Source organism: Brachyhypopomus gauderio, chromosome 1 (assembly GCF_052324685.1).
Source record: "Brachyhypopomus gauderio isolate BG-103 chromosome 1, BGAUD_0.2, whole genome shotgun sequence".
In the NCBI taxonomy this organism is placed as follows: domain Eukaryota; kingdom Metazoa; phylum Chordata; class Actinopteri; order Gymnotiformes; family Hypopomidae; genus Brachyhypopomus; species Brachyhypopomus gauderio.
In genome coordinates this window covers 2,401,563-2,419,768 of record NC_135211.1, presented here as the reverse complement: position 1 = coordinate 2,419,768, position 18,206 = coordinate 2,401,563, and the positions used below count along the sequence as shown (strand labels likewise).

Sequence of the window (18,206 nt, the reverse complement as noted above, 5' to 3'; positions counted from 1 at the left end):
GTGTTTCAACATCTGGATGACACAGTGTTATAAATCATTAGTTTTGACATACCCTCTGTAATGATGTTACGACTGAAATTCTGGATGGAAATGGTCTGTAATTGATGTTTTTTGTCCAGGAAGGACAAAAGGGGGGATGTGTGGGTGAAAATTTTATACTAATATAATTTATAATTTTATATGTCTCTTTTCTATTGTCCATTGATCACACTTAGTATTGAGTAGAATGGAAATCACTTTATTAAGGTATATTAAGCATATGTTAGTGTCACGTAGGGCAACGCCCCCTCTCGTAGCTGTCACTCTGGGTTCCCTCATGTCCGTGTTCCCTGCCTGTTTGTCCCGCCCTGCTCGTTTATTTTGATGATTCCTCGTTTGTTACCACGCCCCTGTGTCATTGTCATCACCTGTCCCTAGTTTGTTTCTATGTATATAAGTCCCGTCATTCCCCAGTCGTGGCATCCGTGATTTTGTCTATCAGTTGGTTTGTTCATCCCGTCAGTACGTGCATTCGTGAGTTTACGCTGTGTTTCTGTTTTCCGTGTTGTTTTGCCTGCTCCGTGTCTCCCCGTCGTGTTTAAGTTCCCTGTCCCATTATGCCTGTGTACCTCTGTTATTCGGACTGCCCTCCTGTGATCGACCCTGCCTGGCTTTCTGACGACGAGTATGGTCTTCCCTTTAATAAATCTCGCTCCTCTCAGCGATTGTGTCCGTCTCCTCGCTCCGTTGCTTCTGCAACGTTACATAATCACGGATCTAACGAGGACACAGCGAGAGAGCGAGACTCCGGTGAGTTTAGTCGCTGTAGCGAGTTGTTGGCTGCTTCCGTGCAGTTTAACTCTCATGTGTTACAGCGCGAACGAGCCGGAGACAGGAATACCCCTGGCGCTGTGGGAACAAGGAAGTCTCGTCGCAGACCGAAGAAAGCGCAGTCTCTCACTACTGGCTTTCGCGGCGAGACTCCTTTTGAGCGCTGTGAGTCTGCCCTGCTTGACGAACGCCACAGGGGTGAGCAACCTGTGGTACAAGCAGCGGGCAGACGGAGGGAATGCACAGACGAGCTTTGGCTTAACCCTCGGTCGGCTCTCAATGGCTGCTGCGAGCTCCCGACGCCTCAGAGGAGGCGGAGCCATCGCAGAGAGAGCCACCGAGGGGCGTGTGTGTCTGTGTGTTCTTCCAGGCTCACCCAGGACCCTGAGGAGGAGGACCTACCACCGCTGATCCCGCCGGCTACACATCGCGACACCCCCAAGTATTTTTTGGGGGGGAGTACAAGCCACGTCGAGGACGTCGGCTTGGTGGCTCCGCCCCCCGAGGACGTCGGCTTGGTGGCTCCGCCCCCCGAGGACGTCGGCTTGGTGGCTCCGCCCCCCGAGGACGTCGGCTTGGCGTACACGCCCCCCGAGGACGTCAGTATGGCGTACACGCCCCCCGAGGACGTCGGCTTGGCGTACACGCCCCCCGAGCGCATCTCCTCACCCCAGGTTCCTGTCCCCGCTGCCCGTCGGCAGTCCACGCCGGTTCCTGTCCCCGCGACCCTGGAGAGGTCGTCCACGCCGGTTCCTGTCCCCGCGACCCTGGAGAGGTCGTCCACGCCGGCTCCTGTTCCCGCTGCCCGCCAGCGGACCCTGCCTGTTCCCGCTGCCCGCCAGCGGACCCTGCCTGTTCCCGCTGCCCGCCAGCAGACCCTGCCTGTGCCCGCTGCCCGCCGCCCGGCTCCGCCTGTGCCCGCTGCCCGCCGCCCGGCTCCGCCTGTGCCCGCTGCCCGCCGCCCGGCCGCGCCTGTGCCCGCTGCCCGCCGCCCGGCCGCGCCTGTGTCCCCAGAGACTGTGCTGCCCTCTATTGGGCCCGGACATTATGTGCCCTCTGCTCTGCCCTGTACACCTGCCTCTGTACCCCACAGTTCCTGTGTGTGTGCCTGTTCGTGTCCTTGTACCCATCCCTGTGTTTGCGTCTGGTCAGTTCCTCCAGGTCCCTGTCCCCGTGTCTGTTCCCCAAGTCACGACCCGCTTTGTGCCCGTGCCTGTCTCTGTGGTCCATGCTGTCTTCACCTCAGTGTTTACCTCTGCCCTGTCCCCTGGCCCCGCTCCAGTGTCTGTCCCCGGTCCTGTCCAGTCCAGCCCTGCTCCTGTGCCTCGCCCTGGCCCTATCCGGTCTCCCTGTGTCCCGTGTCATGCCGTGTCCCAGGTCCCTCGTCCTATTTTGTCTGGTCCTGTCCCTCCGGTCTGTCCTGTGTCCGCTGTCCCGGTCCTGTCTGCCCTTGCGTGCCCCGGAGTGGCACGCTTTGAGGGGGGGTTATGTCACGTAGGGCAACGCCCCCTCTCGTAGCTGTCACTCTGGGTTCCCTCATGTCCGTGTTCCCTGCCTGTTTGTCCCGCCCTGCTCGTTTATTTTGATGATTCCTCGTTTGTTACCACGCCCCTGTGTCATTGTCATCACCTGTCCCTAGTTTGTTTCTATGTATATAAGTCCCGTCATTCCCCAGTCGTGGCATCCGTGATTTTGTCTATCAGTTGGTTTGTTCATCCCGTCAGTACGTGCATTCGTGAGTTTACGCTGTGTTTCTGTTTTCCGTGTTGTTTTGCCTGCTCCGTGTCTCCCCGTCGTGTTTAAGTTCCCTGTCCCATTATGCCTGTGTACCTCTGTTATTCGGACTGCCCTCCTGTGATCGACCCTGCCTGGCTTTCTGACGACGAGTATGGTCTTCCCTTTAATAAATCTCGCTCCTCTCAGCGATTGTGTCCGTCTCCTCGCTCCGTTGCTTCTGCAACGTTACAGTTAGGTCTAGGATTCGTTGATCAGTGTGTGTTTTGCAGGCCTGTAGTTAGTCTCTCTCTTCTTTCTCTCTCTCTCTCTCTCTCTCTCTCTCTCTCTCTCTCTCTCTCTCTATATATATATATATATATATATATATATATATATATATTCATATATACTCCTTGTCTCGGGCCTGTATGGTAGTATAATGGTAGTATATCTGATGTGTCTGACGCCTGGCGAACTGGAAGGACAAGAAGACCTTGGCCCGAGGAAGACCTGGCAGGGAAGGGGTGATGGGGTGATACATACAGAGATGTATGTGACGGAGATCTCTGGATCGATCCATCACTCTATTTCTCTAATTGTTGTCATTAATAAACTTTGTATTTTACTTTGATACCATACCCAACTGCTGTTGACTGTTCTTGACTGTTAAGGTTCAAATTTCCACAGTATCACCCCAGTCACATTGTATGCCATTTTAGCTTGCTGCTATATTATTTACGTACAGTATGTACGTATGTTCCAACTTACACCAAAAATCGTTTTACGACGCAATGTAGGAACGGATCAACGTCGTAAGTCAAGGACCCCCTGTATATTTATTTTTATTTCTCTATAAACCTCTTTTTATGAACATGGCAGGCTGAAGGGGCATTTCCTAATCCATACAGCATTACCAAATATTCATAATATCCACTTTCGGTGATAAAAGTCATCTTGCATTGGTCTCCTTCACAAATCTGCACAAGGTTATAGGCTGTCCTTCGGTCCAATTTAGTAAAAATTCTGGTTTGGCAGAGCTGCTCTAGAGCTGAAGGGATGAGTGGGAGGGGATTCTGTATATTAATGACATTAAGGCCACAAGAATCTATGCATGGTCATAATCCTCCATTCTTCCTTTCAACAAAGAAAATCCCAGCAGGTGAGGACCACAGATGTATAAATACAAATTTGTTTTAGACTTTTGTATGTTCTCCCATGGATGCAGCTTCTGAAATAGACAAGGAAAACTCAAATCTTAGGGGCGACAGTACCTGGTGTAGCAGTGTAGTATTGTTACTCCACTAGATTAGGCCCCCCCTTCATGTTTGTGTGGCTAAGCAAGGTATTCTGTCCATAATGTACTGTTCCATGACTAAAGTCTTGTATTGTATTGTGTATAAACTAGTAATAAGTATGTTTATGGTGCTCACTGGCGCAAATTACATACACAAGGAGTGGTAACTGGAATGCTAACTGTGCCACGATAGTAGTCGGATATTCAGTCATTTTTTTTAGTAAACGATTTTAGTAAAAAAAAATCTGGGTGTGTGTGTGTCTCCATGATTAATTGGTATTTTGTTTAATGAGAGGACATTGTTTCATAGGCACGTCCATGAGGGAACTTGAGTGCCTTGTTATGTCTACTGTGTGCAGGTATGTGTAGAGCCATTTCATGTGATTTAATTATGTTGTAAATGATGGAAAGTGCATGTGTGATTTATATATTCCATTGTGTGCTTTTACAAAATTATTTTTCTATTTTAATTGTTTGCCAGTATGTGTTTTGCGCTCTTTATACAACTGTTAAGGCGAGAGGCACATCCATGGAAGTTGGGTGCCTTGTTTATGTCCACTGTGTGCAGGTGAGAGGTGAGAGTGGGCAGACACAGAAGCACAACCTTATCTAATAAAGTTCTACTTCCCATATATGCGATACCAGTGTCATCCCTTCTGTTTGAGGAGAGTACCAAGAAACACATTACAACGGCAACAAATCAATAGTGCAATCCCTTGGTCGATGCAATCGATTGAACTGAGACTTGCTAAAGACAAGAAAGAGAAATCTCACTTATTGTTCCAGTATGTGCACCATAATGTCAACTTCAGGGCTTTCAATATTAGTCGAGTAGCAGTGGCCTTTTAATGGGTTTTTTTTTTTACAAATTCTCTGGTAGACCAGAAAAACAGGATCATGTTGAGCTAGCCATAGGTAACCTAGTTTGATGGCGTTCTTGGGAAAGTTGGTGATTAAAAAATGGAAGGGACACTGGGGTATTACCACATTAATGATGAGGGGAATGGATACCTCTGTCATGCTGCCCATGCCTAGGGGTTTTCTGTCAACACCCTTGAACAGGTACTGACATTCTCTGGGGGAAGGTTCAGTTTCCTGCAGCTCCTGAGTCAACTAGTGCTGTTATAAAACAAGGAGTAAGAGACCAGGTTAACTTGGCAGGTAAGGTCTGAAATTATAGGGCATCCCAGTGAATGTTCAAAATGTTTATGCATGTTAGGCAATGTGTAAACAAATGGTCTTACAGGATGGGACAGCAGTTTGTCAATCTGAACAAAACAAATGCATAAGCAAAAATGGTGGCCCTTATATACTCATGATGATGAAGTTTGTGTTGATGTGCTAGGCACCACAATAAATAACTGGGGCAGTCATGGTCTCGAGGTAGGGAACTGTTCAGAGGGTCGTGGGTTCAATTCCCAGGCCTGAGGCCATGACTGAGGTGACCTTGAGCAGGGCATCTAACCCCAACTGCTCCCCGGGCACCGGGCTCAGGCTGCCCACCGCTCTGGGCACGTGTGCACCACAACCCCCTAGTAATCACTAGTGTGTGTGTGTTCTAACTGCACAGATGGGTAAAAAGCGGAGGACAAATTTCGATTGCGGTGAAAAATCACAATTGACACAAAATATGTCACATTAACTGTCCAGACTACACAAATACATACCTGGCCTGCGTTTACTTTAGCCAAGGTTCTGCCCATGAACTGTACTACTCTACAGCTCTGTCCACAATTCTATTCAGACTACATTAATCTAGGTCTTTGGTTTTAATTTAAATTTTACAAGAACATTCTTAAGAGCATTTACCTCATGTGCATTTACCAAGAACCTAAAGAACTTGATGTAGAATGTTCAGAGATATTAAATAGATGTTTTTTTTAGTTTTTTAAATGCTCTTGGCACATGTGATTGGAAAGTTGTTTTTGTTGTGGGAATGTTGCAATTCTATGTTCCATTAGTGTTAAAATATCTGACTTTCTTAATGTTTCCAGAACATTTAGGTTAGTAAAGTATGTCTCAGAACCTACCACAACCTTATTTCATTAATCCTGTAATATTGTGAGAACATTTATAGGGTCATGTTTCTGAATGTTCTTAGAACGTTCAATGTACCTTAAAAGAAAATCTCACACATATATACACTTCTGTCACGTTACGGTCCCCGAACCCTTCCTTTGGGGCGTGTGTTAACGTTGTCTGCGTCTATTCGTCTGCGTCAGTGTAGCTCCGTGGGTGCGGGTGCGTCTTGTCATTATCCGTCTCACCTGTGGCTCGTCTCGTCATCACGTGGGGTTGATGTGGTCTGTCTATTTAATGTGCGTTCGCGCAGTGTCTTGTGCTCGTCGTTGTCTAAGTCTACACGTTTCAGTGTGAGTGTTCTATGTTTTACGTGCGCTGTCTTGCGCAATAGTTGTGGAAAATAAACGTGACGTCTGCTAAAGCAAGGATCTGTGTCTCGTCCTTCGCCTCGCACCCATCGTCACAACTTCACTTGAAATTGGTGGCAAAATCATAGCCATCACAGGGGCTGGACAGATCAACAGGCGTACGGTCATACACTTCACCAGTGTAAAGGCACAGAAGGCATCAGGTGGCACGACACCCTGTCTTTTTTCTTTGACAAGACAAGCCAGGTTAGCCATTGTTTTTTATTTAGGTATTTAGAAGGCTTTTGTTTGGCTCCTTTTTAATAGTTTTTGTGTGTGACACTCAGCTGTCCAGCTGACCCACATCAAGACTATCACGTGTCTGTTTTACTGCTGGTTCCCATTTCGCATGAGGTGTAGTTACAGAACTGATTCACTGATGCCTTTGCAAGCATATAACTTGAAGTCCGTTACATTTGGTAATTTTTCCTGCACCTTTGGAGAATCTGTGGCAGAATATGACACAGCCACACGTAGTCACTGAGCTCTTCAGTATGGCTCACTGTAAGTATGGCTCATTGTTGAGAATAATTGGCAAAGTGGTTTTATAAACCTGTTAGCAATGGCTGAAACCCCTGAATACAGTAAGTTTGCAATTTTTCATCTATTTTTCCCCACACTGGAGAGGAAGATACACATCTTGGGTGCAGGTAAGTTGAATACTCAGCACTGGATGCCACAACCTGGAAGGCTTTAAATGGCAGAGGTAATGTCACTGTGTAATATGGCAGAGGTAATGTCACTGTGTAATATGACAGAGGTAATGTCACTGTGTAATATGACAGAGGTAATGTCACTGTGTAATATGGCAGAGGTAATGTCACTGTGTAATATGACAGAGGTAATGTCACTGTGTAATATGAAAGTAATGTAAAGTGTTTTTTTTGTGTAAATATTCATTAATGAGTAGACTATTTTTAACACATTGTGTAAAAGGAGTCTGAACACACAAACAAAAAACAAGCATTGTTCATTTATTGTGTTGACGGGGGCTTCTCTTGGTGTGCGATATAAGTAGCAGAGTAAACACAACGATATTGACGCTGAACTGAGTGTATCCAAACGATGGCACACCATACGTCTCATAGAGGAAACCACCAATGGTTGGCCCGATTGTGCGCATGAGAGACTGCACAGATGCACACAAACCCAGCATGGTGCCTACATACACAAAGACACAAAATCACCAGTATGACCAGCACAGACACACACGGTGCCAATATGTAGAAAATGACTGTTTTTGTAAAGTTAGCATATTTGTAAGAATGTGTTACCTGTGTCAGATGCTGGGACACTCTTTGTTAGCATACTGTCTGTGATGACATTGAAGATGCTGAGAGAAAACATCATAGGCACGGCAACAAGACAGAACTGGAAGACACTGGTGGTTAAGGCCTGGGAAGGTAAAGTTCAGAATAATATTAGTAATCAATTAGGAATATTATAGTATTTATTATTATTACTATGAGTTAGCATTAGTAGCACGAGTAAAAACAACAGTCACTTAAAAAGTCATTTATTTTTATCTGGTCATAATTATGTGAAACACTAATTTTGCCCAGACTAACAAAACTGCATTAAACAGCCTGTGATTATCACATGGCCTTAGTAGCTCCATATGACACCACACAGGGCATCTATTGGTTTATTTTACCATCTGATGAACAATATGACTTTGATGATGTTACAGACTTAGTTACACTACCAGTCAAAAGTTTGGACATACCTAGTGTATTCATTTTTAAAATTTTCAACATTTTAGAAAAACAGTAAAGGTACCAAACTAATGAAATAACACATGCTTATACTATGTTAAAGCAAAATAGATGGTTACACAACACATCGAACCTTGAGGCGGATGGCCTCCACAGTCACCAGATCTCAATCCAATAGAACACCTTTGGGATGTGGTGGAACGGGAGATTTGCATCATGGATGTGCAGCTGACAAATCTGCAGCAACTGTGTGATGCTATCATGTCAATATGGACCAGACTCTCTGAGGATTGTTTCCAGTACCTTGTTGAATCTGCCACAAAGAATTAAGGCAGTTCTGAAGGTAAAAGGGGGTCCAACTTGGTACTACCAAGGTGTACTTAATAAAGTGGCTAGTGAGTGTATACACACACACACACACACACACACACACACACACACACACACACACACACATATTGTGGTGTGCACAATGAAGGACTTACAAAATCAGCATGTCTCAGACTCAAATGCTCTTTATTTATCTTGTGGCATACTCACAGCACTTATAAGTACAAGATGACATGACATACCCCCCAGCCATACCCCCAAGCAAACAAAATGAGAGAAGAGATTATACACACTAGTAGTCAGATTCACGGTGAACTACGATAGAAGTTACTAAGTGTAACAGTTAAACAGCAATGGGGAGTAAATAAAGCAGTGTACGCTCAGAGCATAGTCAGCAGTGCATGACGGGAGAAAGATGCCATGCCCCGCTGCCCCTCCTCCTCTCTCACACACACGCTGAACTGCAGATACTGAGAGTCAACGACGAGGTTTGCCACATAACTCCCCCTTAAAGGTCAACAATGGAGCTCGCACCAGTACATGATTGTGCCCCGCTTCCTACTACTCACTTTGCCCTCAGTCTCTACAGTCTTCTTGGGCTGGTAAAGGACCAGGCAGTCCCGGTGGACCACCACAGTCCGTTGCGTTGTTTGTACCCAGTACACCACCTCACACAGGCGCTCCAGCACCCAGCATGGTCCTTCCCACATGTTCTGGAGCTTGGGGCAGTGCCCATTCTTCTGTCGTAAGTTGAACAGCCAGAAGCACCTGGGCTAAGTGGCTCATCCTGGCACCACATGTCATACGCCCAGCTCTGTCGAAGACTGGCTCCCCCTTGGGTCTGGCGGGCGATCTGCAGCAGTGTGTCCATACAAGTTCTGTGACATACTGTGCCTCTGACATTCTCCTGCCGGCAACCTGAAGATCAGGTTGGTTGGCGTCTGCAGTTCACGTCCCATCATCATCTGGGATGGTGTGAAACCCATGGACTCTTGCACTGCTGCTAGACATGTCCACAGCACCAGAGGCAGATGGCGGTCCCACTTTCGTTGATGGCTAGTTGGTTGGCGAACGTCCTATTAAACCTATTAAAGTGACCCTCTCCAACTGGGCCATAAGACCCTTGTGCGCAGGATACGGGGGACCAATATTTGACACACTGATTTCCCAGGGACTGCTGCATCCCAGCGCCAGAACAGCAGCAGCCCATTGTGTTCTGCTAAGCTGTCCCATATATACCAGTATGCTTTTATGGTCAGCCCATAGGGTGTCACTTCAGACCACTCTGGTTTCCGGCCCTGTCCCTGCCATTGGAGCACCTGGCTGAGTACAGGGTCAGCAGCCTGGGCGAGCTGCAACTCGTCCTTTTCGCAATGTACCCTAGGCTCATCTCTGCCCGGCTCTCACCTCCAAGCGGTTGCAATGTTAGCAGTTTTCCTCTAGGCAAGGAAGAAGAGAGAGTGCGTTCAGCATTACTGTGCAACCGGCCAGCACCATGCTGGAAAGTGAACTGGTATTCCTGCAGTGCAGCAATCTAGCGGTCCAATTGGACTTCCCGCTGTTGACTTTTTAGGATGAAGCCGCAGGTTGGCAGCTCTGTCTTGATGGTACCAAGCTCTAAAGACCCTCCACCTAATGGTTCATGGCACTCGCTTGCCTTATGACCAGCATCTGATAGAGTTTGTGGCTGTCCATGTATTACGCACCTGACATGTTGTTTCACTCCCCTCACTGCTTGTCACCTCGGCTTGGTAGCACAGCGTTGGTCATTGCATGCCCAGTACGAGTGCCGCCTGTTCGGCATCTACGACAGCAACCAGCTGAATGTGATGCTGCAAACTCTTGTGCGATAGTCATTCAAAAAGGCCTCCAGTGCTAGTTCCTTCTGAACATCATCTGTGAAATTGGGCTAAGCCTGCCTTACCAGGGTGGACAGCTCAGCAGCCAACACTTTTCTTTCTTACAGACAGAACATGTCCTAGTTTTTTCAGTCTGGATTTCGACCCCACCACAGCACTGAAACTGCGTTGACTAAAGTAGTAAATGATCTCTTAATATCCTCTGATAAAGGACGTTTCTTTTCTTATACTGTTAGACCTTAGTGCTGTTTTTGACACCATTAATCACAACATTCTACTAAATAGGCTGGAGACACTCATTGGCATAAGAGGTCAAGCACTCTCGTGGTTCAGATCCTACCTGACAGATTGTTAGAAATTTGTACTTGTAAATAACAAATGTTCAGAACGTACAAAGGTAAAATATGGTGTCCCTCAAGGATCTTTATTGGGCCCCATATTATTCTCATTGTATATGCTACTGCTGGGCACAATCATTTGTAGACATGGTATTAGCTTCCATTGCTACGCAGATGATGCTCAGTTGTATATATCATCAATACTACTCGCAAAATTGAGAACTCCATCCAAGAAATTAAAAAAGGATGGCGTCTAATTTTCTTCTTCTAAATTCCGATAAGACTGAGGTGTTGCTTCTTGGACCAAAAGCTGCTAGAAGCAATTGGACTGATATTCCTCTTATCCTAGATGGCTTTTCAGTAACACCTAAATCTACCGCAAAAAGCTTAGGTGCCTCTATTGATTTGGATCCTTAATTTAACACACATATATGCAATGTTACTAAGGCTCACTTTTTCCGCCAAGCTGAGACATTTACTTTCGTTAGCTGATGCTGGTCCATGCTTTTGTCTCGTCAAGATTGGACTACTGTAATGGTCTTCTAATTGTATGCCCTAAACAGTTCCTAAAGAAACTCCAACTTGTACAGAATGCTTCAGCTAGAGTCCTAACTAGGGCTAAAAAACTTTTATCATATTAGTCCTACTCTCTCTGCATTACACTTGCTTCCGGTTAAATATTGAATTGATTTAAAAATTCTTCTGTTTTCCTATAAGGCGTTAAGGCTCCACAATCTCTGAGTGAACTTATTGCATACTATAACCAAGTGGTTCCCAAAGTGGGGGGCGCGCCCCCTAGGTGGGGCGCGGAGCTTGAAAGTAAAACGTGCACATGTGTCAATATTAGGGATGCACCAATTCCGATATTAATATCTGAAAAAATTCTAGATCGGGTATCGGGGACAATGTGACCGATCCATAAAAACAGATCTATTCACTAATTCTATGCTTGTATTGCTTGCTTTTCGGAGTTAGTTCAACCTTAATATTCGCACTGGTGGTATTCCACTTAGTCCGTTTATTTGCTGGTTGACCAAAATAAACCTGGGCTCCAGCAATACTTCACTGTTCATACATGAACTGGTGAGTTGTCCAAAGCTCATTTAATGCGTTACTTACAGAAATAAAATAAAGAGCAGTGGTCTGACTCGGTCTACGGCAGAAAGCTAAAAAAACAATATTCCATACACGCGCTCAACTCGCTCCCTTAAAGAGACAGTACACATATTTCTGGCCGTTACATGCTTTGTGCTCTGCGTGATGTCTGCGCTTGCAAACTAGCCGCATATGTATTGCTGTTTCTCTTATTTCATCTCCTTATTTATTTTAAATTATATTTATAATTCTTGAACTATTTAAAAGGTTTCTTGCAGTTTATTTTTTTCATGTTTGACCAAAGTTGTGAACCTATTGTTTTTGTAAGTTTCAGGTTTTTTGGTATTATTTATTTTACATCCAATGTTATATTCATAATTGCACTGACTGAACAAATGCAAGTTGTGTTGTTTTTACATGTTTTATGTGTGTTTAAGTGTGCTTTACTGGTGCAGAGTTTTCAATAAACTTGTAATTCAGTTTTAAGTCAATTCAGCAGTTTTACTCTATCAGATCGGTATCGGCAGAGGCGGTCTTTGCATAGAGGCATGGCTAGGCAACTGCCTTGGGCCCCTCCCACTGCAGCCCACTGTAGGGGCCCCCTGATTAGCTGACTTATTTCTCGCATATTAATGTTGATGGGCCCCCTACCTAATTTCGCCTTGAGCCCCCAAATTGCTAAGTCCGCCACTGGGTATCGGATCAGTATCGGCCGATACGAAGCCTCAGATATCTGAATCAGTATCGGAAGTGAAAAACGTGAATCGGTGCATCCCTAGTCATTATGGGGGGGGGGGGGGGGGGGGGGTGTGTAAGGGGGGCACAAAAATATTCTTATCTACTAAAGGGGGGCACGGCAGAAAAAGTTTGGGAACCACTGCTATAACCCATATCACCTGCAGGATTTCTCTTAGTTCCAAAAATTAGTACGACTACAACAGGAGGAAGAGCTTTCTCCTTTCAAGTCCCTCAGTTATGGAATAGCCTTCCAGCTCCAATCAGAGATTCTGACAGTTACAATTCTTAAACCTAAACCTCAAGCCTTTATTTAATCAAGCCTTCAGTTAATATTCTACATGTGAAGGTTTGGAGTTCGGGGGGCCCCAGTCATTGAGTCTTCAGGCATGGTAGGCATGGACACACTCACAGCAATTATAAGCACTATATGACGAGACAGAAAATACAGCCACACACCCCAGCAAACAAAATGAGAGAAGAGATAATACATGCTAATAGTTAGATTCACGGTGAACTATGTGAAGCTAGAAGTTACTAATTGTAACAGTTCAACAGCAATAGGGAGTAAATACAGCAGTTTACGCTCAGAGCATGTGTGTGTGTGTGTGTGTGTGTGTGTGTGTGTGTGTGTGTGTGTGTAAATCTGAAGAACATTCAAGGTAAATAACTGCAGTGTACTTAGGTAGCACTTGTAGTAAAGTACACAATGTTTCCAGAGAAACAGAATGTTTTGGACAGAAGTACAATTTCTGTCTGAGAGAGAAAGAGAGAGAGACCTCTTTCCTGGAACTACCCTGCCTAAGAGATCCAAGCCTTACCCACTCTCTCACCCCGAGGACGCAGCCATGGAGTCTTACATAAGCGAAGCCCTTCAAAAGGTGTTTATCCATCCATCGACTTCACCGGTGGCTGCAGGCTTCTTCTTCATGGAAAAGAAAGGAGGAGGATTGCGTCCCTGCATTGATTATCGTGCCCTGAATACTGTTACCTCCAAGTATGTTTACCCTCTTCCCTTCATTTCTGCTTCACAGGAGTGCCAATGGGGGCGAACATATTCACAAAGGTAAACCTGTGAAGTGCTTATAACCTGATACGTATACATGAAGGCGATTAGTGGAAGACTGCATTCGTCACAGCCAGAGGTCATTATGAGTACCTGGTAATGCCGTACAGGTTGTCAAATAGTCCCTCTGTGTTTCAGGCATTTATGGACGAGATCTTCCACCATATGAAAGATCAGTTCATCTTTGTTTACACTGATGATATCCTGATTTACTCTCCCTCAGTTACAGATCACATCTAGCAAGAAAACAATCTGTACATAAAGGCTGAGAAGTGCGAGTTCCATGTCCCCACAATCTCCTTCCTGGGCTGTTATCTGGGCTGCAAGATAGCCATGGATGAGAACAAGGTGGAAGCTGTGACGAACTGGCCGGTGCCCCCGTTCAATGAAAGAATTACAATGTTTCTTAGGATTCCCAAACTTCTGCCATCGGTTCATCAGAGGTTTCGGCGTGTTAGCAGAGAAGTAAATTAGTTCTCCAGAAAGTTGAAGCCAGCAGAGGTCAACTATGATGTGAGAGACCGAGAACTCCTCGCCATGAAACTCCCCCTGAAGCAATGGCGTCATTGGTTAGAGGGTTCTGAGCAACCTTTTATAGTGTACACTGATTACAAGAACCTCGAATATTTGAAGTCCACCAGACGACAAAACCCACGTCAAGCCAGGTGGGCTCTATTCTTCTCCAGCTTCCATTTTTCTGTGTGTTAAGCATGATCCCGGATCCACGAAAAGGCACCAAGTAGCAGAACCCTAGAACGCATTTTAGAAGATTCCTGTTTCCTCGCTCTTATTCAATGGGACTTGGAAGAGGTGCTGCATACTGAACCGGGTCCTGAGGACTGCCCAGAAGGGAAACAATACATCCCCGTATCATTAAGGGGGCGTATTCAACAGCTCGCCCATGACATGGCCGGTACAGGACATCCAGGTATTACCCGAACTAAACACCTGCTCAACGTTACTGGTGGCCGTCATGGGAGGACAACATCAGCGTTTACGTACTAGCATGCATCGTCTGTGCACAGTCATGCACTCCTCGCACCCTGCCTACTGGTAAGCTCCTCCCACTACCTGTTCCTCGTCGACCGTGGTCCCATCTCGTGGCCGACTTCTTTACGGATCTTCCAGTTTCGGGAGGTAACACCATTATTCTGGTCATGGTGGATAGATTCTCCAAGATGTGTCATCTGATTCCTCGCCCCAAGCTACCCACAGTCATGGAAACGGCATCCGACATACTCCACTGTGTTTCATGTCTACGGCCTGCCTGAAGACATAGTGTCCGATCGTGGATTGCAGTTCACCTCCCGCGTATGGAGTCAGTTCTGCAAGCTACTAGAAGTAACAGCCAGTTCGACCTCAGGATATCACCCCCAGTCTAACGGTGAAGTAGAACATTATAACCAGGAGCTGGGTAGGTTTCTACATCAGTACTGTGTGTCTCAGAATGACTGACACAAATACCTCCCATGGGCAGAATACACCCAAAATTCCATTATTTATTCTTCCACTAAACTCACTCCCTTTCAGTGCGTCTATGGATACTAACCACTACTACTTCTTCCCGTGGGAAAAGACTCCTTCGGACGTCCCTGCTCTAGACGAGAGTTAGCTCATGTACAGCTACATCGCGCATTACATACACGCCACATGATTGCTGACCGCCGTCATCTCCCAGCGCTGATCTACCACCCGGGCCAAAGAGTGTGGCTCTCCACCCAAAACTTCAACCTACGCTTACCCAGTTGGAAACTTAGTCCTAGATACATCGGACCGTTTAAAATACTCAAACGAGTCAATGAGTCACTTATAAGCTCCTATTACCTCAGAAATATTGCATTAATACCAACTTTCACGTCTCTCTCCTGAAGCCTGTTCATTTCAATCCCATGTCCATCCCCTTCGTGCCTACCAGTCCTCCGGAGCCTCTAGACATTGATGGGTGACCGGCGTACATCATCAGAGAACTGCTCAAATCCCGGCGCCGGCGTGGTAGTCTCCAGTATCTAGTCGACTGGGAGGGTTTTGGTCCAGAGGAACGAGCCTGGATACCAGCCAGAGACATTCTCTGCCCCTCTCTTATAGCAGACCTTCATGCTGCTCACCCACACTTTCCAGCCCCCAGACACCGTGGTCGACCACCTTACCGTCGTGGAGCGTCAAGAGACGCTCCATTGAGGGGGGTACTGGGAGTAATAACACCTAATATCCTCCTAACCAGATCCACCTGCTGCTCATAACCACACCCTCTCCCCAGCTGTTCATATACACTTTTATTTCACTTCCTGGTTGTGAAGTATTGCTAACCCATTTTGCATACCGAGCGTTTCAATCCCCTGTTTGATTTCCTGTGCACCGACTTTTGCTTACTCCCTAGACCTCATCTCCTGCCTAGCCCTCTGGTACTTCTTGGACTCTGCTACCCCGTTGTGACCTCGGACAGGCCTGACTACCCCAAGTTGAATACGCGAGTTAGCATTTGCATGTCTATTACCAGCACGTCGACATTTGTTTACTCCTTCTGTCTTGTTCCTCCACAGAGTTCAAAACAATTTGACACCAAATCTATAACATGCTACATAACTTATAAGGTTTAGTGTGTACCTGAGCAAGCCCCACCATGCTGCTCAGACCTACTGACACATGGAGCAAAGAGTTCTCCGAAAATCTGGCCGTCAGTCTCCCAATAACAGCACCCTGAATCACCTAAGAGAAGCACACACATGCATACACACACACTGTTAGAGTCATAACAAGAGCAGACATCAGTAACATCAATTTTATGACTAAATAAGGTATGAAGATACTCTCGAAAACCTGCTTAAGTGCGTATTTATTTGAATTTGTACTTGTGCAGGTACCATTTGCATTAAACCGAAGTAAGCCATCAGGTAGCCATTTTCCTTTGGTTGTAGTTGGAAAAAGTTCATAGCAATAATGGAGAACATGACCTGAAAAATACCTGCAAAAAACAATTTAGATTTTTAGATGCATTGATTGATATAAAAAAATAAACATGCAAATTAGTGAATAACACTAATTGCCAGTATTGCCTGCATGCCAGTATATTTGCAGTGCACGCAACCCTGACCTTTAGCCTAATTTTTTTTTTTGTGGAACAAACTGGAGGAATTTATTCACACAGAGAAAAAAACACTAATGAGAAAAAACAGTAATGAGAAAAATCACCTGACCTGTCTTAACATTTTACAATTTTTACAATGGACACTGGACATTCAAGCAGGAAGAGGAGCAAAAAATGGAATAATGACAATAAGGTCATTAATGATTAAAACAAAATAGTAAGACCAATGGGTCCTTTTGCTATATGACACAATTATAGAGAATATGAAGACGTTACGCTAATGCTTTTATTGCGTTGGTCGTAGGTTAGACTGGGTTGGCTGCAAGTTATGCGGTGTTGGCTATAAATTATACTATTTGCATGTTGGGACAGGGTCACCATTTTGTAAAGTCGGGTCTTCTAATGCCTGAATGTCTAGGGTGGAAGTCACCAAATATTTAAAATAATCTTTTGAAATTTGAACAACAAAGATCTACCAGCATAAGTGTCAGACTACATGTTTAATCCTTACAGGCTCCAGTCATATAGACTTTACATTAGAGGGTTCTTCTGGCTTCATTCTGGATAACGAGTTGGCTGTGACCTCCATCACAAATGGTTTTGTGTTGCACTTTGGGTGACCAACACAGGACAAAGCTTTGTAATATTATTCCACCTTTGCTGACAATCTGCTAAAATGAATTCTTTAGGGATAAGTGTCACTGTAGGTGAAAAGCTAAATGTATTTGCTCTCTTTTTTAATGACTGCTTGTCAGACATTTTTTTTTTAGACAAAATTGAGGAGAGAAAGAGACAAACACACTAGTTGATATAACCCTAAACACAGGGAGATTGTCTATGTACTAAGTACACATTAACAGTGTGAGTGGGACTGTGAACAGCACTTTTGCTGGGCATGCCAATATGGATTTTACAGGTCAAGAAGTGATTTGCTGCACAGAGATGGCACAGTTGAAAATACAAGGAGATCTTTCAGCATGTGCTATGTGAATCTCTAATAGTTTGGTTAAATAATAGCTTTTTAAATGTAGCTTAGCAAGAGCTAAATCATTCTACATGAACATAGAATAGCTTCAGAGAAAGTAGCATCCATCTACAATGAAAGATGTAACCCAAGTATACATTTTAGCATACAAAATCATCAACCAGAAAATAACTTTTTCTTCTTATTGGAGACATACTATTAAAAAGTCTATCTTTGTATACCTAATGGAGTCCCACCATAGGGGCTGGACTACTGGGTGTCAATGAGGAAACAGACACAGAGGTCCCTTCTCCTGAGCTCTGAACATCCTACTGGCTGCTAATCATACAAACCCATAAATCCACTACATAAGGTGGCTGTGAATATCCAATTCTTGTCTGTATGTTGTTTTCTCTTGCTCTCTCTCCATGCCCTTTGTGTTTATTGGATATTCGTCTCACCCATTGGTTCTGCTGCCTATCATGTTTACTACCCTTACCCTGTAGTGTGTACAGTTGCTGGCCTTTATGCAGTAAGCTTCCTCTGCATAAGTATCCTACTATTGTGTCAGGGTCTTCTCCCTTACACCATGTCTATCCCAACCCCAACATCTGTTCTCACCAGCGTTCATCCCACATTTGATTAGTTAATACTACACTTATTTTTATTTGTTAATGGAAATTCAATTGTGTGTGAATGAAATTCAAGTGTAAAAATGATTTCGGATCAATGACAAATAAGGGTTGGTGTGACCTCCAAATCACAAATAT

At 45.1% G+C, this 18,206-nt stretch overlaps 1 protein-coding gene across 4 annotated transcripts in view; it reads right to left on the bottom strand.

Annotated features, from left to right (window-relative positions):
• Positions 1 to 7,207: 7,207 nt before the first annotated feature.
• slc67a1 (solute carrier family 67 member 1) overlaps positions 7,208 to 18,206 on the bottom strand; it is a 42,560-nt gene continuing 31,561 nt past the window's right edge. For all 4 annotated transcript variants that reach the window (XM_077007175.1, XM_077007089.1, XM_077007267.1 and 1 more), the window contains 4 exons: positions 16,249 to 16,349; positions 15,992 to 16,093; positions 7,524 to 7,644; positions 7,208 to 7,410 (listed from right to left, as the gene is read on the bottom strand). In XM_077007175.1, the coding sequence (XP_076863290.1) occupies positions 7,220 to 7,410; positions 7,524 to 7,644; positions 15,992 to 16,093; positions 16,249 to 16,349 (515 nt within the window). In that variant the 3' untranslated portion in view covers positions 7,208 to 7,219. The remainder of the gene's footprint in view (positions 7,411 to 7,523; positions 7,645 to 15,991; positions 16,094 to 16,248; positions 16,350 to 18,206) is intronic.